Source organism: Akebia trifoliata, chromosome 1 (assembly GCF_017979445.1).
Source record: "Akebia trifoliata isolate Shusen 1 chromosome 1, ASM1797944v1, whole genome shotgun sequence".
NCBI classification, from domain to species: domain Eukaryota; kingdom Viridiplantae; phylum Streptophyta; class Magnoliopsida; order Ranunculales; family Lardizabalaceae; genus Akebia; species Akebia trifoliata.
This window is the reverse complement of record NC_141375.1, coordinates 36,077,572-36,101,615: the sequence shown is the minus strand read 5'-3', so window position 1 is coordinate 36,101,615 and position 24,044 is coordinate 36,077,572. Positions and strand designations below refer to the sequence as shown.

General features: G+C 34.4%; 3 protein-coding genes and 1 pseudogene across 4 annotated transcripts; 3 read left to right on the top strand and 1 right to left on the bottom strand.

The window, feature by feature from the left end:
- Positions 1-1,224: 1,224 nt before the first annotated feature.
- LOC147412209 (6-phosphogluconate dehydrogenase, decarboxylating 3, chloroplastic pseudogene) lies at positions 1,225-3,570 on the top strand (annotated as a pseudogene).
- A 3,757-nt stretch (positions 3,571-7,327) lies between these two features.
- On the top strand, positions 7,328-12,720 carry LOC147412208 (PHD finger protein ALFIN-LIKE 4-like). 2 transcript variants are annotated; one of them, XM_086457616.1, is made up of 5 exons: positions 7,328-7,765; positions 7,898-7,930; positions 8,922-9,150; positions 11,189-11,321; positions 12,221-12,720. In XM_086457616.1, the coding sequence occupies exons 1-5, from the start codon at positions 7,666-7,668 to the stop codon at positions 12,491-12,493; spliced, it is 768 nt and encodes a 255-aa protein (XP_086313742.1). In that variant the 5' UTR covers positions 7,328-7,665; the 3' UTR covers positions 12,494-12,720. The 2 variants fall into 2 exon arrangements, with proteins under 2 accessions (XP_086313742.1, XP_086313746.1); XM_086457620.1 differs by having other exon boundaries at positions 7,411-7,765; positions 12,224-12,720.
- A 4,385-nt stretch (positions 12,721-17,105) lies between these two features.
- LOC147412207 (uncharacterized) lies at positions 17,106-18,951 on the bottom strand. The gene has a single exon (XM_086457605.1). The coding sequence runs from the start codon at positions 18,360-18,362 to the stop codon at positions 17,316-17,318; it is 1,047 nt and encodes a 348-aa protein (XP_086313731.1). The 5' UTR covers positions 18,363-18,951; the 3' UTR covers positions 17,106-17,315.
- A 1,913-nt stretch (positions 18,952-20,864) lies between these two features.
- LOC147412206 (17.3 kDa class II heat shock protein-like) lies at positions 20,865-21,570 on the top strand. The gene has a single exon (XM_086457593.1). The coding sequence runs from the start codon at positions 20,938-20,940 to the stop codon at positions 21,412-21,414; it is 477 nt and encodes a 158-aa protein (XP_086313719.1). The 5' UTR covers positions 20,865-20,937; the 3' UTR covers positions 21,415-21,570.
- The last annotated feature ends 2,474 nt before the right edge of the window (positions 21,571-24,044 follow it).

Here is a 24,044-nt window from a genome sequence, read left to right as displayed (position 1 = left end):
TATGTTACCTGAGAGCAAAAAATGCCATTGCATAAAATTGCGAGAAACAGAATCCAAAATCATAAAAATTGGATTCTACTTCGTTTCTGATTCTGAGCATGGGAGAGTTGCCTCTATATTGGGAAGGAACTTAATATCAGATTATAGGGTGGTGGGAATCTAGAATCCTTCCAAACCCCACTCTTCATCCTTTTGCCAATTTTTTATTTTATTTGTTTATATATATATAGGAAATATTCAGCAACAAACATTTTTCAAAACATGGGTTAGAGGTTTTAGAATGGGCTGATTTTTTGTGAGGATAATCTCTACGGTGAGGAGATCATCATCACCAAAAATCAGCTCATTCCAAAACTTCTAACCCCATAAAAAATGGTTTACAAAAAATGGACGGTCCACGATTTTTCAACTTGTAAACTGGGGATAGAAGTTTTGGAATGGGCTGATTTTTGGTGAGGATGATCTCCTCACCGTAGAGATCATCCTCACCAAAAATCAGCCCATTCTAAAACCTCTAACCCATGTTTTGAAAAATATTTTGCCAAAATGTTTGTTGCTGAACGGGACCCTATATATATATATATATACTTTGAAGGTTTGGATCAGGGGACAACTATTTTTATAAATTTTTGAACATTGCTTGGATGCCATCCATTTTACAAAGATCCAATGGCATTTGGTGGTCTTGTAGAAAACATTGAAAAAATAGAGAGCATCCGAGTATTGATGTTAAGAAACGTTGTAACAAATAGTTGTTACCTGATCCTAACCCATATATAAAATCTTATTTTCAACTTCCCAAAAGTCTTAGGCTCTGTGTGTATACCTCTCCGCATAAGAGCAAAAGTTCAATCTCTCTCCGCAAGAGCAAAAAATCTCTTCGTGGAAGAGCAGATTCTTGGAGCTTCTTAATAAAGAGTAAAAAATCTCTTTCTAAAAGAACAAAAATCTCTCTGCGCCAGAACAAAAATCTATCCAAACGTTTGTTAGTTCTCACAGGAGCAGAAGTCGTCAAGAAATTCTATCCAAACGCAATGTTGACTTTTTAATGTTGAAGGAGATAAAATCTTTGAAGATAGATGAAGGTAAATTTTTTTCTTTTTCTAGAGATTGAAGATGATGGATTATTAAGAAAAAAAAAAATCAAGGGAGCAATGGTTAAAGGGTGAAGATGAGGCCAATGGCATAGTTTTAAAACCTGGTATCTCGTGTCCCATGGAGTTCGAGTTAACTTACTCGGGTCATCTCGTCTCAACAAATCAGTTAAATAATTATACTCAATATGTAAGTGGTTGATGCGGTAAGTGCACGTAACTCTTTTTCTCTGGGATGCACAAGAAAAAGATGTACGGTTGTGTGCACTTTCCATGTCAATCGTGTAGATACGGCTTATGTTTTAAAGTCATTTTATCATTATTGGTCTTTTTCTTATTTGGATTAACAGGTGCTCAGGCACAAACTCGTACTTATTTAAATAACATATATTTAAATCATTAAAATATTAATTATTATGTATGTATATATATATATATAAAAACAGTCAAGTTCGAGGGCATTTCAATCATGGTTAATCTCCCGCACAAGACCGTAATCAAGGGGCCATCTCATCAGTTTGAATACCAAGGAGGTGTAGTCTCTTAACTTTTACCAAAACTCGGAGGGGTACCTCAAAATTACCCAAAAGCCACCCCCGCTCCGCTCGTGTTTGATTCATCTTGATTTCCCTCGAAGTGTCCGTCAGGCAAATAAGAACTGTCCAACGCAATTCTGATCTCCTCCTCCATTTCTTTCTCTCTCTCTGCGAAATCCTAACCTTAGTTTTTCTGCCATGGAAGCAGCAGCATCTCTCTCCCGTATTGGCCTAGCGGGACTAGCCGTAATGGGACAAAACCTCGCTCTCAACATCGCAGAGAAAGGTTTCCCAATCTCCGTCTATAACCGCACCACTTCCAAAGTCGACGAAACCCTAGACCGCGCCAAGCAAGAAGGCGACCTACCACTCACCGGTCATTACTCTCCTCGAGATTTCGTTCTCTCAATCCAACGCCCAAGATCCGTCATCATCCTCGTTAAGGCTGGATCCCCAGTCGATCAGACCATATCCACTCTCTCCGAATACATGGACTCAGGCGACTGCATCATCGACGGTGGAAACGAGTGGTACGAGAACACTGAGCGACGAACCCGCGAAGTCTCCGATAAAGGCATTCTCTATCTGGGCATGGGTGTGTCCGGTGGCGAAGAGGGTGCCCGGAACGGCCCGTCGTTGATGCCCGGTGGGTCATATGAGGCCTACCTTAACATCGAGGACATCGTGAATAAGGTCGCTGCTCAGGTGGAGGATGGTCCCTGCGTGACTTACATCGGTGAAGGTGGATCGGGCAATTTCGTGAAGATGGTTCATAATGGTATCGAGTACGGCGATATGCAATTGATATCGGAGGCTTATGATGTGTTGAAGATAGCTGGAGGGTTATCCAACACTGAATTGGCTGAGATTTTCGCTGAGTGGAACAGAGGTGAGCTCGAGAGCTTCTTGATTGAGATAACAGCCGAGATATTTAGGGTTAAGGATGGATATGGGGAAGGTGAATTGGTGGACAAGATTTTGGATAAAACTGGGATGAAGGGGACTGGAAAGTGGACGGTTCAACAAGCGGCGGAGTTGTCGGTGGCAGCCCCAACAATTGCTGCTTCGTTGGATTGTAGGTATTTGAGTGGGTTGAAGGAGGAGAGAGAGGTGGCGGAAGCAGTTTTGAAGGAGGCTGGCATGAGTGAAGAGGTCGGAGCAATGAGGACAGTGGTTGATAAGAAGAGATTGATTGAGGACGTGAGGCAAGCATTGTATGCATCCAAGATTTGTAGTTATGCCCAAGGGATGAACTTGCTGAGAACAAAGAGTGTCGAGAAGGATTGGAATTTGAATTTAGGGGAAATGGCGAGGATTTGGAAAGGTGGGTGCATTATACGGGCTGTGTTCTTGGATCGGATTAAAAAGGCATACCAACGAAACCCACATTTGGCGAGTTTGATTGTTGATCCGGAGTTTGCAAGGGAGATGGTTCAGAGGCAGGCAGCGTGGAGGAGAGTGGTGGGGTTAGCCATTGAAGCAGGGATTAGCACACCCGGAATGTGTGCTAGTCTTGCTTACTTTGATACGTATAGGCGTGCGAGATTGCCCGCGAACCTTGTCCAGGCACAGAGGGACTTGTTTGGGGCACACACTTATGAGCGGATTGATCGTTCTGGGTCATTCCATACAGAGTGGACAAAGCTTGCCAGACAGAGTAAGTCTGGTGTGGGTACTTTTAACTGATCTTCCCTCTTGTTTTACCACTTATTTTGAATTAAGGATTGAATGATTGTTGTTGTAGTTTTAGTTTAAATTGGGTAGCATATCTTTGGTCTTCCTAATTATTGCTACACCTTCAATAAGCTGTGCAACTGCCCTTTGAGGTCAACCAGCTAGACCGCCTTCTCTATGAGATAATTTATGCATTGTGTTGCTCTTTGGTGTTTTTCGGGAATTATGATCATAAGTAGAGCTAAACATACTTGTATTTCTGGAAATTGTTGTAGCCTGAATTCTTGCATTGCTACTAAACCAAATGTTTAAGGCAGTTTATCCATTCTAAGTTTCGAGGGGCACTAATATCATCTTCAACTTCTATCTAGGTATGCTTCTTCATACAATTTCTTATGACATCAGATCATCCTTTTTTTCTTGGCCTTCCTCTTGTCTTTTTAGAACCATCAACTTGCATTAAAACACTCCTTAGTGTTGTCATTGTTGTATGTGCTCAAACCATCCTGATTAACCTTCATTTATTTTACTTCCCGTTGAAACGTTTATTTGCTTTCCCTGAATCTTGATTTCATCTTCCCAATACATCTGGTCATCTGTGACCGATGCATATCAATCAAGTTAAAAGGAAAATTTTATAAGACGGTAGTAAAACCAACTATGTTTTATGAAGCTAAATATATTGAGTATAAGCAAAGATGAGGATGTTGAGATGGATGAGTGAAAATACTTGGAAATATAAAATTAGGAAATCTATGCAGTTGGGAAAATGCAGTAGTTTATTCAATAGAAGATAAACTAAGAGAAAGTTGGCTGATTGGATTTGGGTAAGTTCAACGAAGCCTATTACAGTCCTAGTTGGAAGAAATATTCAAGTTAAAAGTTTTGAAAGGACAAGAGGAAAACCCCGAAGAATGTAGATGGAGATTGTGGAAGCATCTATGAAATCACTTTCAATAATAGAAGACTTTGCTCTAGGCAGAGTGGAATGGATGAACAAGATTCATCTAGTCGACCCCAAATCTTCGGGTTAAGTTTTTGTTGTTGTTGAGCTTCACAAAGCATATCTGGTCTTTACTGCTGTTTCATAAAATTTTCCTTTAGTTTTATCAGTACTAATCGGTCAGAATACACTTTAGCTACCCAAGTCGGTGATATCATGATGGACAAAAATGGTTCTCTGGAGATATATCTCACCCATCTTAATTAATGTTTCATCTCTCCTGACGATTATTCTAAAGTGCCTTACATACATAATTTAATGGCCATACTGTTCTGAAACATGAGTTGTGAGTTTTCCTTTATAATTCTAGTTTTGCATGCAATCTCTCTCTCTCCCCAATCTCATTAAATAACACTACATCCTCTGCAAATAACATACGCCATGAAAACCTCCTCTTGATTACGAGCAGTTAATTGTTTCTCATCCATAACTAGTGCCAAAAAGATACGTATTAAGGACTCAAGATGCATGGTGCATCTTATGTAAGTAGGTTGGTCTAGTTGTTACAAATCCGTAAATTTGTTTGTGGTGTGCCACTAGTTTACTTTGTTTAAAAAGCTTGTTAGATTTCTCTCTCTTTGAAAATTTATGGTTTTAATTGATTGTTGATTTTCAGTCTACAGTTGTCTTGATCAAATTTGAAGCTCAGAACTGTAGTTTAAGGGGAGTTGGAGCTTTTACCATCTTTGGGTCTGTGGGATTGCAAATGGAAAATGGGTTGGAGAATGATTTTTGTTGGAAAATGCAAGTTTTGGTTGTATCATTGTTCATTGTCCATGGATTTCATTCTCTCTTGGGAAATTTTGCACCCCGGGTGGGTAAATGTTTTACAGTCCCCACACCTTAGGAAAATGATTTTACGCCTCCGAATATTACTCTCTCGTGCTTAACCCACTCTCAAAACTACAGTTAAAACTCAATTCTCTTTACCCACTCTCGAAACTACAGTTAAAACTCAATTCTCTTTATGGAGATTTTCCAAGGTACAATCAAATGATGAACTCATTTTTCAAACAGGTGACATACCCCTTGACCTCAGTCGTCATTATAGAAAATGACCTAAATGCCTTCATCTTCGACAACTACCTGAAAAAAGAAACAAAAAAATCATTGATTTTTCTTATCCCATTATCAGTTATGTTTAATTAAAAGGTAAAAGTTTACCTTTCTTCATTCTTTTGACTTTTGTGATTCTATAGAGAAATCAAGCCCCACCCACACCCCGAGGTTATCAGTAATTGACGAAAATGTAGAGCGTAAAATAAAATACAAAATGCCTCGTGTCTTGTAACGAGGGCTTCCTTCAAAATTTGAAGCGGGCTGGCCCCTTCAAAGTCAGACTCATCTCATTTTCCTCTCTTTTCAAGACATTATATTATGGCATCCTTATTATTCCATCACCAAGTTACGAATGTGAGTTTATGATATGTGGAATATTTGTCAAATTGGTTGGACACCGCCTCAATTGGGTTGGATCGGTGTGTTTTTACTAAAAAGCATTAAAATAAATATATATATATATGTTTACATTTTCCCTAAAATATCTATGATTAATTTGGATCAACAATACTCACTCTATTTTCACATAAGGGCATAAATCAATCTTTATACATTTTTGTAATTAAAAATAATAATTAATATTTGTTGGGGGGGGGGGGGGGGCGTGATTTGGATCAATAATACTTAACCTTCTCTCATTATGATAACAATAATGTAAAGTTAAAATTAATATTTATGTAAAGTTAAAATTATTTAAATAATTGACTTAAGAGATGATTTTAAAATTGTAAATAGATGATCTAACAATACAATGTCTTGTGATAATGCAATAGTATCCTTATAATTCAAAAAATTAATTAATGTATATTTACATCATAATACTCGTCCCTCTCTCATTGTAATGCCAAAGATACAAGTAGTTGTTGTATTTATGCTCAAGATATCAAGTATACACATTCAAACGGATTAATGTATCATCTTCTTTATGTTGTCCATCAATTTCTTTGCTCTACTTGGGATACCACTTTAACTATGATAATGGTTATCAAAATCAATTCATGGAATCTTATTTTTATGTTAAAAATTTTCATTTTACTTTGTAAATGAAAAATTGATTTTCTAAATCAAGAATCATAATCTCATTTTGCTGATTCCACTACTATGATTGTGATGCCAAATATTATACATATTAGTGCAAAATGTTAAATTTTGAAGGAAAAAAAAAAGATTTTAAAATTGGTCTTACTTTATTTCTAAGTTTGACCGATTTGTGATTTTGATTATAGAAAAATGGTGGTGACATTACCATTCACTATATGAAGTGATTCTCATAATAAAATCACTTACAGTGTGATTTCATATTATAATGATGTGGTATTATCAGAGGCCTAGGAAAATCACATTTTTATAATCCAAATCCAAATGTAATGCAAAATCAGATTCTAGAATTGAATTATGGGCAAGAATCGGATTCTAGAATTCCAATAAAACGAACCCCTATTTCCAAGAGGTGGGCCCATTGATTGACATCCACATCTATCATACCCCCATTGTGTATTATATTGACCATAATTTTCATCTTTACTTGCATTTTATTTCTCTCTTAAAAACAAGAGGGGCATATTTAGTAGTACTGAATTAAAGTTTATTTTCCGGAAATCCAAGTGAAAACGGCAACATATTTATGATAGATGTTATTGTGATTGAGAGTGGCATTTTCGTCATTAGGTCTCAAAAATCTGACGGACCTGCTGGTGCTGTTGTAACGAGTCTGGTTTTGGGACGGCGTGTACCCTAAAGAAGGCTAAATCAGCAAAATCCTTGAGTTGTGTATATTTGCTGACGCATAACGTCGTGTACAAGATCGACTCAGTGGGTCCCACTACTTGATCACAATGGAAAACCATCAATCTCTGTTGCTTTAAAAGGACAATTGAGAGAAATCCCATCAAAGAGACGAAAAAGATTCACAGATTGGATCGATGGTTCACTTTAGCATACAACAGCGGACTTATCACCAATTTCTCAAATCCAATTAACAAATCCATTTAAAACGCGATTGAAATCCGCTGGGGTTTTCTCACTCTCTCCCTATCTCACCCTTTCTCTATTTGTTATAAAAGAGGTCAAATATTTTGCCCTTTCTTCCCTCCTTTTAAACTTCTCTCTCTCTCTCTCTCTCTCTCTCTCTCTCTATTATGCTTGTTTTGCTCTCAGTCTCGCTGCCTACGAATCCGCTAAATACCCTTAAGAAACCATTAAAATTTCCATTGTGTCCTCTCTGGTGTTCATCTTCACTCTTATTCTTCGTTCCATTTTAAAATCTAATTAAAAGGGTTTGAAGCTCTGATAGAGAGCCATGGACGGAGGCGCCGCACAGTACAATCCTAGAACAGTCGAGGAGGTTTTTAGGGATTTCAAGGGCCGAAGAGCTGGCATGATTAAAGCTCTCACCACTGGTTAAATTCTTTCCGCTTCTTGAAGCATTTGTGATTTTTTATTTATTTTTCGTTTTGTTTTTAAGTTTGAATTTAGGGATTTTGGATGTTTTGGTTTGATTGTTTATGTGTTTTTATTTTTAAATGTTGCAGATTTTCAAGAATTTCATGAGCAGTGCGATCCTGGTTAGGGTTTCTTTCTCATCATCTCTTAATTTATTAGATTTTTATTTATTTGCATGTCCGAGTTCTAAGTGATATATATTGGTTTAGATCTCGTAATGTGGTGGTAATTCTCATATTAGGGTTGTTTTTTAACAAATTATTTGTTTTCCGTTCGTTTGGTCTACTCTGAGGTAGTTTCAGGGACGGAGTCAGGATTTTGCTCATGTGGGGCAGCCAAGAGTAGAAAAAAATTTGTGGGGACAATTAAGAGTGAAAAAAATAGTTGTGGAGGCAACTAAGAGTGGAATTTTTTTTTTGTGGGGGCAATAGTGACAGATTTCTTTATCTGCTGCTAAAACCTGTTGCAATAGCACATTAATCCATACAATTTGAAAACTCTTGTGGGGGGCACTTGCCCCCATAGCCCCCACTCTAAATCCACCCAGGGTAGTTTGATTACTGAGTTGATATTATCACTGTTGTTTTGACGATTCTAAGTTATATGGGCTTCTATATGATCTTTATTTATTTATTTTGTTTGTTTCTTGGAGTTAGCGTTTTTTATGTAATTTAGCTTTCAGTCTAGGTTAATAAGAATATTATATTGGTTTTTGTGTCTGTTCTGTATGCTATCTTTATTGCATCTTTTATTTGTGGGATGAAATATTTAATTGCTCAATGGAGTTGGCATTCATCTAGTTGTTTAAAGGTGAGGTGTTTATTAGTTCTGCCATGGTTCATTGACTTCATAACCTCATAGACATAATGGTAAGTTATAGGATAGGGTGTTTTGGTGAAATGTGCATGATCTGCACTTATGTTTTTGTTGTAATAGAAATGGTAAAAAAAAGGACAAATTATGAAGCAATCGTACAATAGCATATGTGGTCACATCTCACTTTTTGTGTATATATGTAGGAAAAATTGCAATTATTACTTTACTGTTGTTTAGAATTAATGTTACCCCTCATGCAAAACTTAAAACCCCAATTGTTTTCTTATTTTTTTGCAGCGAAGGAGAACTTGTGCTTGTATGGATTTCCCAATGAGCAATGGGAGGTTAATTTACCCGCTGAAGAGGTTCCGCCAGAGCTCCCAGAGCCAGCATTGGGCATCAACTTTGCCAGAGATGGGATGCAAGATAAGGACTGGTTGTCTTTGGTTGCCGTCCACAGTGATGCATGGTTACTTGCCGTGGCGTTTTATTTTGGTGCCAGATTTGGATTTGATAAAAATGACAGGTATGCATTTTTTTCCTACTCAACTATTTTACATTCCCAAGTTTCAACCTGTTGGATTTCTTAAGTACAGAATTTTGTGCATTATTTTGGATCTTCGAATAGACTGGGAACAATGACTTTATTGTTGATGTGATGGTTTGTTTCTGTAATAATTTGTTATTTGAGATTGTTACTATTTGTATCATCATGTGAAATATGTCTAGTTTCATTAGTGACAATGTTAAATGGATCAGCCGCTGTTGCAAATACAAGAACATAATTAAAATCATTACATATGATCAAAACTCATCTCATGTCGAACTATTTGTGAACAACCTTAAATCAAATAATATCTGTACTCCCACCCATGCGTGCACGCACACATTTTGATGTTGATAACAGTAAAAGATAAGAGCTGATATTGCATGTCTTCCAACGTAAAAGGACATTATTGGAGGTTTCTAAATAGTAAGAAGATAAATGGTGGTGTATTTCTGATTCATTGAAGAACATATAAAACTTTAAAAATATGTTAGTCTTTTAGAAAGTACTTGAGTTAATACTTCTTGAATCTTGTCAACAGCTCTATTGATATGTTGTGTACTACTTGAAATACTTCCATGATGTATTCTCTGAGAATTTATAGGTTGAGAATGCTAGCTTGGGTTATATAGAAGGTTGTAGGAACGTGTAGGTGACCAGCCCTTTTGGAACCTAGTTTTGGTATCAAGCCTTAGTGGTTGTGACTGTTATATATATCAAATGGGCTAGTCTCACCTACACATGTACCACCTTCTATGTATACATTGTGTGTGTGTTAATTAGCACGTGTTCACTTGTATTCATGTCTTATACACATGCAAAGACCCACATACACAACTTTCAAATAGGTATTTGTACACCTGCACCACGGAACAAATGCTTATTCCAGATCTTCAATGAGATATTGATGGTAATCTTAAAAATCTGCATTATCTATTCAACATTCTTAACCAAAGAATGAAATCTCTGTCTCTCTGTCTCTCTGTTGTGCATGTGTTGGGCTCACCATTTGTGTTTTTACGTAATGGTGGGTGTTTTTATGTTTAAGATGGGGTGAGAAATAAGCTTTTAAAAAATATATATATGTGTGTTGGATCATCATGCCTCAGTTTGCTGGGCTATGGTCAAGGTCTAATATTGATTTCAGTATTTTGTTTTGGGTTATTTTAGAAATATAAATATTTGATTAGCGTGGAAATAATGTCGAGTTTACAAATTATGGAAATATTATTGAATTCATGGGAAACATATAAATTATACTTCAAAATAAAATAAGCACAAAAGCATGCATAGTTCCTAATACTACAATCAACAACTATGAGGCATGTTACACTGCCATTTTTTCCTCTTATTTTACTATAATGTATAATTTCTTTTGAAGGAGATTTACTTTTACTAAGCATATTCTTAAATTATTTGTCTCAAGTCATCACTAGAATGTTGAAGCAAAAAAAGATATTTTTTGGCAAAAGGCTCAATAAAATTTAGTGGTAGATACCATTTCCTTCCAAATGAAATCAAATGGGCACCTATCCATAATGATTCTATTGGGGGATTAGTTCACAATTGGTCACATATCCTCTTTATTTGTTCAATTTTTTTTTTTTTAGCATTTTTTTTTTTTTTTTTTCTTCTTTGACAGGTCTTCTCGAACTCCTGTCTTTTATTATGTAATCTCTTTTAACTGGTAATTAATTAATTCTTTATACTATAAGAAAAGTGAAACTGTTAACTGAATAAGAATCTCTGTAGTCTGCAACAGTGATTTATAAATATGAATGTGCACTAACACTTTTTCATATAAAGATAAAGGGCAAAGACGGGCTAATTTTGTTTATCCATGGGTAGGGAGCTAAGATCTCGATGTTAATCCATGCTCATTTGATGTATTGGTTCTGTAATACGAAGGCTGCATATATTTTGTATGTGATGTGTTGAAGTTTGTTGCATGTAGAATGCTGGTTTCGAATATTCTTTTAACCTTTTCAATAAATTCTTACTGGTATTTGTGATGCAGGAGACGATTATTCAATATGATAAATGATCTCCCAACAGTATTTGAGTCTGTCACTGGAACTGGAAAGAAACAAGTGAAGGAGAAGTCGTCTTCAAATCATAGCAGCAACAAATCTAAGTCAAACCCCAAAGTGGTAACAAAAAAAAAAAAAAAAAAAAAACCTATTCAACTACCTAGCCAATACTTCAATCTGTTGAGCTGAATCTGAATGACAATGACTATTAAGGGTAGTAATGGGACTGTTGTGTTGGCATAGATTAATCTAGGTTTAGCTTCACTGTTGTTTGGTATGGCCAAGTGTAGTGTTGAAGTTTTCTGTAAGGAGCTCATCGATAGTTACAGAAATTTCCTTAACATTAATGGGTAGGTTCATAACCTCTGATTATCAGATGGAAAAAGGGATCTGAGCCCTAGAATAGCGGCAACCAACACCAATACTCCAAGCTTGAATTCCCACTGCAGAAAAAGAAAAGGCTTGATATCTCCCTCTTATATGGTTGAAGCATAACATCAACATACCGACCTACAAAAAAAAAAAAAAAAAAAAAAAGAAAGTAGAAGCAAACATCAACGTAATAATCATGAGCTTTCCCTGTTTGTTAAGCTTTACTGTTAATTTCCATATCTAGTACTTTTTAATTTTGTTAGAATTAATATTTGAATTCAGGTAGGTCTCTTGACCGCCTCTCTTTTCATTGTTTAGCAAAATTTTATCTATGAAAACGTATTTGAATCCTTTAATTGTTCACGAGTACTAACTCGTACTTGACCATTAACTTCTAAATATTACAGAGGTTTAGAAAAATATGGTGCTCACTTTCTTTTAGTAATTTCCCGAAAGGCCCTTGATTTCTTTAGTATCTTTTCCCATCCCAAAAAAAAACCGACAGTCTAAGTTTGTTATACATTGCTTTAGCTTGTTTCACTTTCTAGACTTGTGCACATTGAGTTGCTTGAATGTGAATATACTAGTTAGTCACTATTAATCTGGTATCATTTACATCGTTTATATTCAATTTTTGGTAATATAAGCAGCGGGGATCCGAGTCTCAGGGGAAGAATTCAAAGCCATTACAACCAAAGGACGATGACGAGGGTTTGGATGAAGAGGAGGATGAAGATGAGCATGGGGAGACCTTGTGTGGAGCATGCGGGGAGAACTATGCGTCTGATGAGTTCTGGATTTGCTGTGATTTATGTGAGAAGTGGTTCCATGGCAAGTGTGTGAAGATAACTCCAGCAAGGGCTGAGCATATCAAGCAGTATAAGTGTCCGTCTTGTAGCAACAAGAGAGCACGCTCTTGATTGCTGAGGGAGGACAGCTTCTCACTCTTGTGTATTTTCCATGAACTCTCTGCTAACTGTCTAGTTGATCTGGTCTGTTTCTTGTCTCACGTGCCATGTAGGGCACAGTACTTCTGTTTTTTTTGGGGGGAACTCATTCTGGGATGTTAGTACTAATTGGTAGGCCTTTAAAAGTATCTTTTATTTGTTTCTAAGTAGTGCTATAAATATATTTTGCTTTATAGTAACTCTTTTTCTGCCATGCTGATGATAAAAAAAAAGAAAATCCTTCATAATTTATTTATTTGATGAAGCTCTGTTTGGTTTCTTGGGCACGCATTACAGAAAACTACATTCTGTAACAAAAACAGAGTGCAATTGTGTGATTTTGTTAGAGTGATGCATCAGAAGCTATTGTTTATGAGAGAAAAACTTCACCCATTGCTGTTGAAATGCTTTGGGTTTTTTCATTGTACTGTTTTGGGAGATGATCTAGAATAATAAATAAATAAAAAAAGCCAAATTCACTATGGATTGTTATTGTAATTTGAATTGTTCGGATTTTGGACTAATGACATAACCCAGAGGTGTGACATGATATCATTTTTAGAATGCATGCCGATTTTATGGTCTAGTTCTTCTAACCTTGGAACTTTCAGAGGTACCAAACAACAACAAAATCTAATCCCAAAGATTTGGGATTGGCTAAAATCTTGTATTTGTTGAAAGTAGGTAATGCTATGGTGTGCTATGTGCACTTTGTGGTTTTGTTATGCTCTTGAATCTTCCTTAATGATTACTGTTAATAACTAGTTCATGTCCTACTGCTAATCCTGCAGATCTTTTGAAACATGAAGATTAGTATTATTAAAGAAACAAGAAAATGATTACTTCCAATGGTTGATCGAAACGCTGATTGTGTAATCATGATCATCTATTTTATCATCGAAGTTTTAAGCAAAGGATTCTTGAGATGGGTTAGATGAAATCTTATTCCTCTAATCAACTTTGGCAAACTCCAAGAAGTCTTCTGTTATATAAAAGTTGATTTTCTTTATTGATTTATGGGAAAATTATAAAAAAAAAATTAAATATAATAATTATTTAACAAAAAAGTACAATTTTAGTAAAAATTATGAAAAAGATAATAAACCGGCCATGCAATGGCCGGTTTTTTTCTCTCTCCATTTTATTCTCCTTTTTTATTTTTTTAATTTAAAAAAATCGAATTTTTTACATTCTAATCGGCCATTCAATGTCCTCTACATTTCTCTCTCCTCTTTCTCTCTCTCTTTTGTTTTTTTAATTAAACAAATCAAAAAAATTTCATTCCAACCGGCCATTCAATGTCCTCTAAATTTCTCTCTCCTCTTTCTCACTCTCTTTTTATTTTTTTAATTAAAAAAATCAAATATTTACATTGCCATTCAATGTCCTCTACATTTCTCTCTCCTCTTTCTGTCTCTTTTTTTTTAATTAAAAAAAATCAAAATTTTTTCATTCCAACCGGCCATTCAATGTCCTCTAAATTTCTCTCTCCTCTTTCTCACTCTCTTTTTGTTTTTTTAATTAAAAAAATCAAATGTTTACATTGCCATTTAATGTCCTCTAAATTTCTCTCTCCTATTTTTTTTTTAAATTAAAAAACCAAAATTTTACATTCTAACTGATTTTTTTATTTAAAAAAGTGAAGAGAAAATTTCATCGGACATTGAATAATGGTCGTTTCATTTTAAAAAAATTCCGAGAAAATTCAACGAATAACTGTTTAGAATGTAAAAATTCCTTTTTTTTTTTTAATTTAAAAAATAGAGAGAGAAAGAGAAAGAGGAGAGAGAAATTCAACGGACATTGATTGGTCGTTTAAAATGTAAAAAATTATTTTTTTAATTTAAAAAATAAAGAGAGAAATTTAGCGAGCATTGAATGCCGTTTAAAATATAAAAATTCGTTTTTTTTTTTTAAATTTAAGAGAGAGAGAGAGAGAGGACATGGAATGGCAATGAAAACATTTGAATTTTTTAATTAAAAAAACAAAAAGAGAGAGAGAAAGAGGAGAGAGAAATTTAGAGGACATTGAATAATCGGTTAGAATGAATTTTTTTTTTTTTAATTAAAAAAACAAAAAAGAGAGAGAAAGAGGAGAGAGAAATGTAGAGGACATTGAATGGCTGGTTAGAGTACAAAAAATTCGATTTTTTTAAATTAAAAAAATAAAAAGGGAGAAAAAAATGGAGAGAGAAAAAAATAGGCCCTTGCATGGCCGGTTTGTTACCTTTTTCATAATTTTCATAAAATTTGTACTTTTTTGTTAAATAATTATTATATTTAATTTTTTTTTATAATTTTTCCTTGATTTATCTATCGGAGTGATATTTTCAAACTCTTACAGGGCTGTTCAAGAGTTACCAAATTAGCATTTATTGCTATTCTCTGACATCTGATCAAGATGTTTGAAACTGACGCTGTGTTTGGATTGATAGAAATGAAGAATAGAAATGAAGAGAAGAAAAGAGGAGAAAAGGTGAGTTTTCTTTTGGAGAGGAGAGGAGAGGAGAGATATGGGGAAATTTTTTTTAAAACATTTTATAATTTCAACTCTGTTCCTACATCTTTTTTTATAAAGATATTTTACATGAGTTTTCTTTTGGAGAGGGGAGGAGAAATGGGGAAATTTTTTTAAAAATATTTCATAATTTCAACTCTGCTCCTAAATCTTTTTTTATAAAGATATTTTACAATTTCAAAGTTATTCCAGTTCTCCCTATCATGACAAACAGGGTGGGGAGAAACTTTCTCCACTTCTCTCAATCCAAGCATAGCAAAATATTTGTCTCCATGTGCTAATTTTTATGTTTTTTTTCATTACAGGTTATCTCGTTTACAAATAACTTATTTTTTTTAAATTTGCATAAATGATAAGGGTAAAATTGTAAAAAAAAAAAAAATATCGTAAATCACCGAAATATGTGAAGGACTTAAATTGAACGGTACGGATTGATGTACAAGTGACTGTTTCGTAGGTATAAATGATAAAATCTGATTCTCATTTCAAGTGGCCCCGAATCTTATCCACTGACAAGTACTTGATGCCATAGGAAGAAAGTAAAATAATAGGACAATGTTGTTGTGTGGGTCCCACCATTAAAACGGTGAGAGTGTGTGTCAGTGGGGTCGACAATTGATGGTGTCTAATCACTGCGCTCGTGGATAACGGGGACAAAGCAGCCATAGTTTAAAAACATCTCTAAAGACATCAAGTTTCGATTCGGTAAACACAGGAGTTATCACGCCACATTGATCCAGAATAGAAGTTATGGGTTTGGGGGTCTGATCCCACCAATTGACATAATAATGTTAGAACCGAAATATTTTAATATATTACATATACACTAACTATTAATCGGTTATTATAACTTAAATAGACATTTATAAACTTTTGAATTATATGAAATCTCGACTATTGAGTCATGAAATCCTTTCAAGACTTTCTTCCTTCTCTTTTAATTACCATCCATACAAATAAAAAAGCAAATGTATGTAAAACTAAAGACTAAAATATGGGAATAAAGTTTTCATTTCAGCCCTCTATTTTGATTCCTTATATACAAAATTCAGAACTATTGCATGATTCTAGGGTTGTTGCAAAATCAACTTTATCTTTAAGCATCGTCAACATAGAAATCTTATCCTAAAGATTTGAGGTAGGCAAATTGAGTGACAATTTGAACCGGCAAAATGTTGCACCTTGATCAATGAAAATAATCTAGCTACTCAATATCTCATCCTCCTGTTCCTCTATTTTCTTTGTTAAAATGGTACTAGGGTTCCTAAGAGGACCCAATCTAGTTTGGTATTGGATTGCATCGAATAATCATGCTAGATCCATTACGACGTAAATATTGAAAAGCATATAAATGATATTTACACATTTTACCTATATACATGATGTGTTTCTAGTTTCACGTATCAAAATATGTTTATCTAAATTTCATGTCATATATTGGATCAATGTACAATTTGATTCATGCAACTTTAACAATGAATAGATTTGCATATAGACAATCAAACCCCGGAAATTTTGACAAAACTCAAATCGTTTAACTCTCAATAGCTTAATCTTCCGTCCCAAAAACATCCATAAATTAGGTCAGATTTTATCAACTCTTTATAACTCATTTTAAGGAGTTGCAAACTATGAATAACAATAATCTGACTCTCTCTCAGACAGACACCCCTACTCCTCTCGTGATTCTGATATATCGCCCTTCCACTTTCGAGATGTGGCATGTGCATACAACCATATATTTCTCTTAAGATACACGACTATGCATATGTCACATCAAAAGAGTAGAGAGCGAGTATATGACAAAATCACGACTTTACAACCTATATATAAGTGAGCATTAACAACCAAATACTCCTATGGAAGACATGATTGTGACCTGTGGAGAAAAGGAATGGAGGAATATGATTGACCCTAAATCTTTCGAATAAGGCTTAATCAGCTAGTAAGCATTTAGCTCAAAAACATCTTTGCTCATATAATATATTATATTCTAATGATATTTCTTATTTTCTGATAAGGGCAGATGATTAAAAAAAAAATACCCACTTACTCAAATACACCTACTTGATAACATTTTTTATAATATATAAAAGATGAACAAGTGATTTGGTGAAACCTGCTTCAATTACATAGATCAGCTCCTCTTAGTCCTTTCTGGTCATGCAGGCTAACAAAACCACCAGAAACAAAACAAAAGATGAAAAAAGGATTGAAAGAAAATGAAATTATATCGTTATTATTATTATATTTTTGTTTGGATTGTGGATCAGTTAATCATGTCAGGGTCTCTTGGTTCTTGGCAGAGAGACGTTTGAGAAACTCATAGGTAGTAATCATGGTGGTTGCAGACATGGACATTGAAGCCCAACGAGGCCCCAATCCTCTGTAACAAGCTGCCCATCCACCTTCCTTAACCAAATTCCTAACTGTCTGTCCAATCGTCAAGTGTCGTCTCCTGTTGTCTTCTCCATCTAAAACCTGCATTCTAGTCTTAATTGTATCCAATGGCATTGTAATTAAAGCCGAAACACCACCTGCCATTGCTGCACTCAATCCCTGGACCGCCACTATAGTCTTCCCATCCGGCCTGAAACTGCTACTACTAATACTATTATCTTTACTCTTGTCGTCTTTTTTACAGAAATAGTAACCAATTCCATCCCAAACAAGCCTCTGCGTGACAGAATACGATGCCCACCAGACCGCATTCGATGGGGCATAGGTTACTATCGACATCCCGAATCCCCTGTAAAGGCCTCGGACGCCATCGACATTAAGAATTTTCCGAAATGCATCGATCCCACCACGATATTTACAAGTGGGCACATTTGGGGTATTCGAATTATTACAGCCTTGGACCATGAGACGTTGGCTTACAACGTCGATCGGTGTCCAAACAAGTTGGGCAGCCATGGCAGCACTCAAGCCTGCAGCAGCATTGGCAATTGCTGCTGCTGTTGGTTCAGGAAACCCTAATCGCACGGTAGCGGTTCCAACATTGCTTTTCGTGACCTCGAGCGCTGTCATGTAGAGTGCTCGAGCAGGAATTGTTCCTGTTAGTGAAGTTCCGAATCCTCTGTAGAGACCTCGAAAACCCTCGAGCCGCAATATAACAAAAGCTGTTTTAATGCAAGAAACCTGGGTCTGAGAGATCTGTTGTCGAGTTTTTAGGACCACAATAGGGTAAAGAGCAGCGGAGACACCCGAGAAGAGAGCGGCACCGAGAAAGAAAAACTTCGATTTATCGAGCATTTGCCAATCGATATCGGCTGGGAGATGTATTTCTGGTGCCGAATCTTCCTCGGCAGCGCTCAAACTCATTTTCGCCACTTTGTAGACAGAAAATTTAACCGATTTTTCTTTTTCTCCTCTATTTGGCAGCCATCTACAGCCCTAAAAAACTGTACAAAAATCGAAGAAAACTCCACGAAAAACCCTAGATCTAAGCGCTAAAATATACAATTATTATATCGATATAATACAAACTATAGATTCGTGTCTATTCTTATGAAATAGAGATTGAGATTACAGATTTTACGTGTTTTTTTCTTTTGCGAAACCAAAATTTAGATCGAACAACATGAATCAAAATAAACGGATCAAACATCTCTTAAGAGAAAGATCTGATTCAACGACGATGATTCTTACCGGAGAATCGAAGGCATTCATCATCCCTTCCACCTCCGACCGGTCACCGAAAAAATCCGCCGAAAAGAACAGATCTTAAAGGATAAATCAAGAGTTTTGCACATCAGAGATGGAGATTTAAGGAGAGAAATATAGAGAAAATGGATTCTATTTACAGGTAGAGAGATAATCGGAACGGCTCCGCAAAAATGGAAACAGAGCTTGTGGTGACAAGAAAGCGAGCGATTGGGGAGAGAGTCCGTAGGGCTTCTTTTGGGAGGAATGAGTTTATGGATGATGAAGACAGGTGTCGGCTTTGTGTTTGGGATCATTTAGGGTTTTGCGTTGCGACTGTTTGACACGTAGATGACGTGTCAGCCCTATCCGCAATGGTTCATGGGAGACAAGCTTCATGGACCACTTGCCACCTGGCACTTATAGATCTTGATTGGGTGTAAAATAATGACGACGATCCCTACGAAATTTGTATTTTTCTTCTATATTTTCAACGCATAGAGGTTTTTGTTAAGTGTCTTTTAGTAATCTTAATTTCTAATTAAAGTTGTTTATTTTAAGAATCGTTTATTAATAAAGATTAATAAAAATTATCTTTTATGAGCTATATAATTTTCTTTGATATTTTTCATACTTAGAATTGATTTATCGTTTAAGATGATTTTAATTTTCTTTAGTGATTTGCCAACACCTATCATGTCTCCTTAAAGTGGGATGTGTTGGCCTATCTCATCTCTTTGATATTAAGATATTAAATCTCATCATGTTCTCTATCTTAGGCCGGTGTATTGATGGGATCATGACATTTTCTATACCCAATAGGATGAGTCGTCATTGACTATAATACCACTTGTAGTGCCCTTGACCCACACTTATATTCGTTTTGTGTCGAAATTTGCATGACCTTAAAATGCGACTTATATGATAGAGTCGAGTTTGTCTTTATACGTCAGACTCTAAACGCCTATTTCGTTTTTCTATCCAGCATATAAGATGGCTCCACTTTGATCTCTCAGTCTCAAAAAACATTTCTATATTCTAATTAAACTCACTAGCAAGATCATGATATTGCATCACTTATTTAGAAGTGAAAATTTTATGATGGTGAATAAACTTAGATGTTTGTTATCACCACCATCCAGATGAACATAACACTTGCTTCTACAAATTTATAAAATTTTAAACATTCATCTCAATGCACTTTTGATTATCTTGTTTACTCATGAGATACATTTTACCTCAGAGACCAATAACCCATACCCAATAATACCACTAGAAAAAAATTAGTCAAAGAAATCATACCTCAAAAAGTGAGTATTAAGAAATAAATTTTGTAAGAAAATATATGCGTTTATTTGATTTTGATTGAAAAAATTATGAAGAGTCATTTATAATTTTTGACATTAAGATAATCGTGATTCTTACATTAAAATTATTTTTAAAAGAAATTCCCTTAAAAAATACTTAATCATACACATTTAAATCATATGTGCTTTTAAAAGTTATATGTATTTATTTGAGAGAACTTTCACGCTAAGAAGTGTTTTATTTAGAGTAAAAGTGGGCATTTATTTTAGGGTGAATTATCATTTCGTGAGTTGAAAATAAGTTATTTACGATTTTGGCTCACTATTCATTTTAATTACTAAATGTGAACAATCACGTTTTTGTTATAAAAAAAAAAATCAAAAAGAAGTGACTATTACACATTCATAGGTTTAGAATGAAATTGTCACTTTAAACATCCGAAAGAATCACTTTCAAAATCTATAAATTCGTTATCGTTCATGTTTTGATAATTTAAATGAACAATGAGTTAGAATTGTAAATTCGTCAAAATTTGATCACTTTTTTTTATATTTTAAATATCTCTTTATTTTACATCTTGACTTTCACTTCCAAAATCTTACCAACTTGAAAGTTGTATTTTGGATAAGCGAACGGATCAATTTCAATTACTAGAAAATTTTACCCAAATTTGATCACACAATTTTCCCTGGGATAGATCCATTCTGTGTCCAACGATGTCGGACACTAGCATTTTCCAAAGAACTTTTAGAACCTTCCACCATGTTCTCGAACAACTGTAGAAGAAAAAACTATCGAACTTCCTCGAACCCTTCTTTCCTTCTAGAAACTACTATCCATCATTATATTCTTATATAAATTAGCCTTCTTGCAATCATCTTCTCTCAGAAAAATCGAAGCAAATTAAATCGCTTTTGTTGTTCTTACTTTTTGCGCGCGCAATCAAATGGATTTGAGGATCATGGGTTTAGAATCTCATCCCCTCTTCTCGACACTGCAACAAATACTGGATGTTTCAGATGAAACAGAGAAATCACTCAACGCTCCAACACGAACATATGTTCGAGACGCAAAGGCAATGGCGACAACTCCAGCGGATGTGAAAGAGTACCCGAATTCGTACGTGTTCGTAATCGACATGCCTGGTATAAAGTCTGGGGAAATCAAGGTTCAAGTGGAGGAGGACAATCTGCTTGTGATCAGTGGAGAACGCAAGAGAGAAGAAGAGAAAGAAGGGGCGGCGAAGTATGTAAGGATGGAGAGGAGAGTGGGCAAGTTCATGAGGAAGTTTTCTCTTCCTGAGAATGCAAATACAGATAAGATATCGGCTGTTTGTCAGGATGGGGTGCTCACTGTAACTGTTGAGAAATTGCCCCCACCAGAGCCTAAGAAGCCCAAGACTATTGAGGTGAAGATCGCTTAAATTTTGGGGGGGTTTTCTAGTCGAAGTAGTAAGTTGTACGTGGTGGGTTGGTTTGGGTTGTTCTGTGTCCTGTTTCTGGGTTTCTAATCTGCTATGGATCATGTATCAATCGTTGCTTTTGTGTTATAAATGAATATTTCTACTTTTCTCTGTTTATTTCTTGTTTAATAATTAGCATTCCGGGAAGAAGTGTAAACTGGAACATCTCTATATCAAACTCAAAGGGAAATTACTAAGCCAATAGAGAAAATATTGAAATTTCGGAAATATCACTATTCCTAATTGATCACTTTTGGAACTAAAACATTTTGCGTAAGTGGCAAAAAAATTTGTTGAGAGATTTCTTTAAATCATTTGCTAAAATTAAAGTGAATATATATATATATATATATATATATATATATATATATATATATATATATATATATATATATATATATATATATATATTATCTCCACTAATAATGGAAATGTTTTAAATTTTAATTTATCATTTTTGAAATTAGATAGATGATAGTTCCCTTTCGCTCGTGCCATGATAGTATATGACCAAAATGTTTGGTGATCGCTTGTATTGAGTTATTATTTAAAATTTTTTTTAAATTATTTCACATTTAAATTAAGAAGAAGAATATAAATAGTTTTTTTTTCACCCTAATCTACTGTAAAACACATCAAAGGTGGAAGATGATGAATTTTTAGCCTTAAAAAAAAATTGAAGAACAATAAAAAAAAAAAAAAATAATAACTAAATAAAACCAAGAGTTTTCAAACAAATTAAAATTTGAATCTAAAGATTGAAGAAACTAAAAATAAGTTTTTAAAAGAAAAATAATTTTCCATTTGTTTTTTACGCTCCAAAGCCCATCATTATTTACTTGGTATGTGTGTTTTGTAGGGTTATTGTATGTACCCGGGGATTTGGATAAGATATGGTGCTCTAAGAGGTCAGTTGCCTCACCGCTACTAATCGGATTTATGAGTCCAGAACCCTTGTCCTTAAAAAGTATCTCAAATATGAGTTGTTCTAAGCTGATTTGAAAAACACATTGATGTGGTAATGTGCACAAAATCATATATATATTTTTTTTCTTTTATCAGAAAAAAAGAAATATTAATTGTTCTCATCACATTGTAACACTAGTGATTATTCTTTTTTTCTAGTCAGTTCAACATTTTTTCTCAATATTCACCAAAACTTTGAAGGAATAAGAAAATAGTTAAATTATTAATTTTTTTTTTTCATTTTATTGGATGAAATTCCTTTAAGGTTTGGTGATTAGGGGTATCAAGTTTTTGGTTTCTAAGGCATTTGGAATTGTAATTATTATATTTTTCTGATTCTAATTTTTGCTGGTTTTGATATTTATTTTCAAGAAATGAATGGGAAAAACAACATTTCAATTATTATATAAAAAATTAATATATTATCTATAAAATATCAACTTAATTACTCTTTGTTCCACTAAAGATACGAGTTAATGATTTTTTTTTTTAAATGAAAAATCTTTTTTACAAATAATAAATTTTTAGAATAGGTGGTCCATTTTAGGTTTTAAGTTTATATGTAAAATTGAAAAATTTTAGATAACATGTATCAATTTTAAAATGTAGGAAAATCTTAAATTATATGTAGTATAAAAAGAACTAAATAAATCAGTTCTTGGTATTTGTGGGAATCCAACTGATATAATTGGGTTCTAATTTTTATAAGTTTGATTCCATATTAAACCCAACTTTAATTGATGTCATTAAGAAAGGATTTAAAATATTTTTGATTTTTGATTCCAATTAAAGGGGTATCCATTGCACCCCTATTATTGGAGATTGTGAGATAAAACCCTCTGATCTCAAATTGAAGCATACCCCTAAAACTCATCTACTGATTGAGACTAAAGGGAAATGACTTAAATGCCATCATCTTGATTTTAGTTAAACTCCAAAAATTCAATATTTTGGAGTAAATTCATTGCATACATCTTCTTCAAGTCATTGTCATCAATCTCATTTTCAAATGTATGCCGAAAAATCATAATTCTTTTTATTTTTTATTATAGATTCATCATTCTCGACTTCCCCAAAAATCATATACTATTCTTATGGTTTGAAGGGTAATTAAGGAGTTTAGTTATTGAGATTGAAGATGGCGGTAAAATTTTTACTCAAAATAGTCGAAGATGACAAGTTTTGGGATGAAAATTTCAGACCTATTTGGCTAAAGGGTTAAGACGGGGGGGCATTTACATCATTTTAGCTAATCCCTCTTAAAAGACTCATCTGCAGTATTATTTCTACCAAATTAATGAAAATGACCTAAATGCACGTATCTTCGTCATTTAGCTAAAATCTCCCAAAACTGAATTCTAGAGAAAAAAAAAATATTTTCCCTCTTATTTTGGATAGAAAATTTTGGGAGCTATGAGGGCATTTAAATCATTTTCTGTTAGTATATAAAAAAAGACTGGTCAAAGACAGGGGAATATCAAATATTCACCAAAATAAATATTAGAATTTAGAAACTTCCACGATCTTCTCCACGTTTCTAGAAGTAACAAACAAACGAACCTCCTGGAACTCGACCTTGCGAAACCTCAGTTTCTCCTTTTTTTTAATCTTTCCAGAAATTACCA

Bases quoted from the DNA above. Each gene is read 5' to 3' on its own strand.
- LOC147412208 (XM_086457616.1), top strand. From the start codon at position 7,666: ATGGACGGAGGCGCCGCACAGTACAATCCTAGAACAGTCGAGGAGGTT. The intron at 7,766-7,897 runs GTTAAATTCTTT...TAAATGTTGCAG, and splicing joins GATTAAAGCTCTCACCACTG to ATTTTCAAGAATTTCATGAG. The intron at 11,322-12,220 runs GTAACAAAAAAA...TGGTAATATAAG, and splicing joins CTAAGTCAAACCCCAAAGTG to CAGCGGGGATCCGAGTCTCA.
- LOC147412207 (XM_086457605.1), bottom strand. From the start codon at position 18,362: ATGAGTTTGAGCGCTGCCGAGGAAGATTCGGCACCAGAAATACATCTC.
- LOC147412206 (XM_086457593.1), top strand. From the start codon at position 20,938: ATGGATTTGAGGATCATGGGTTTAGAATCTCATCCCCTCTTCTCGACA.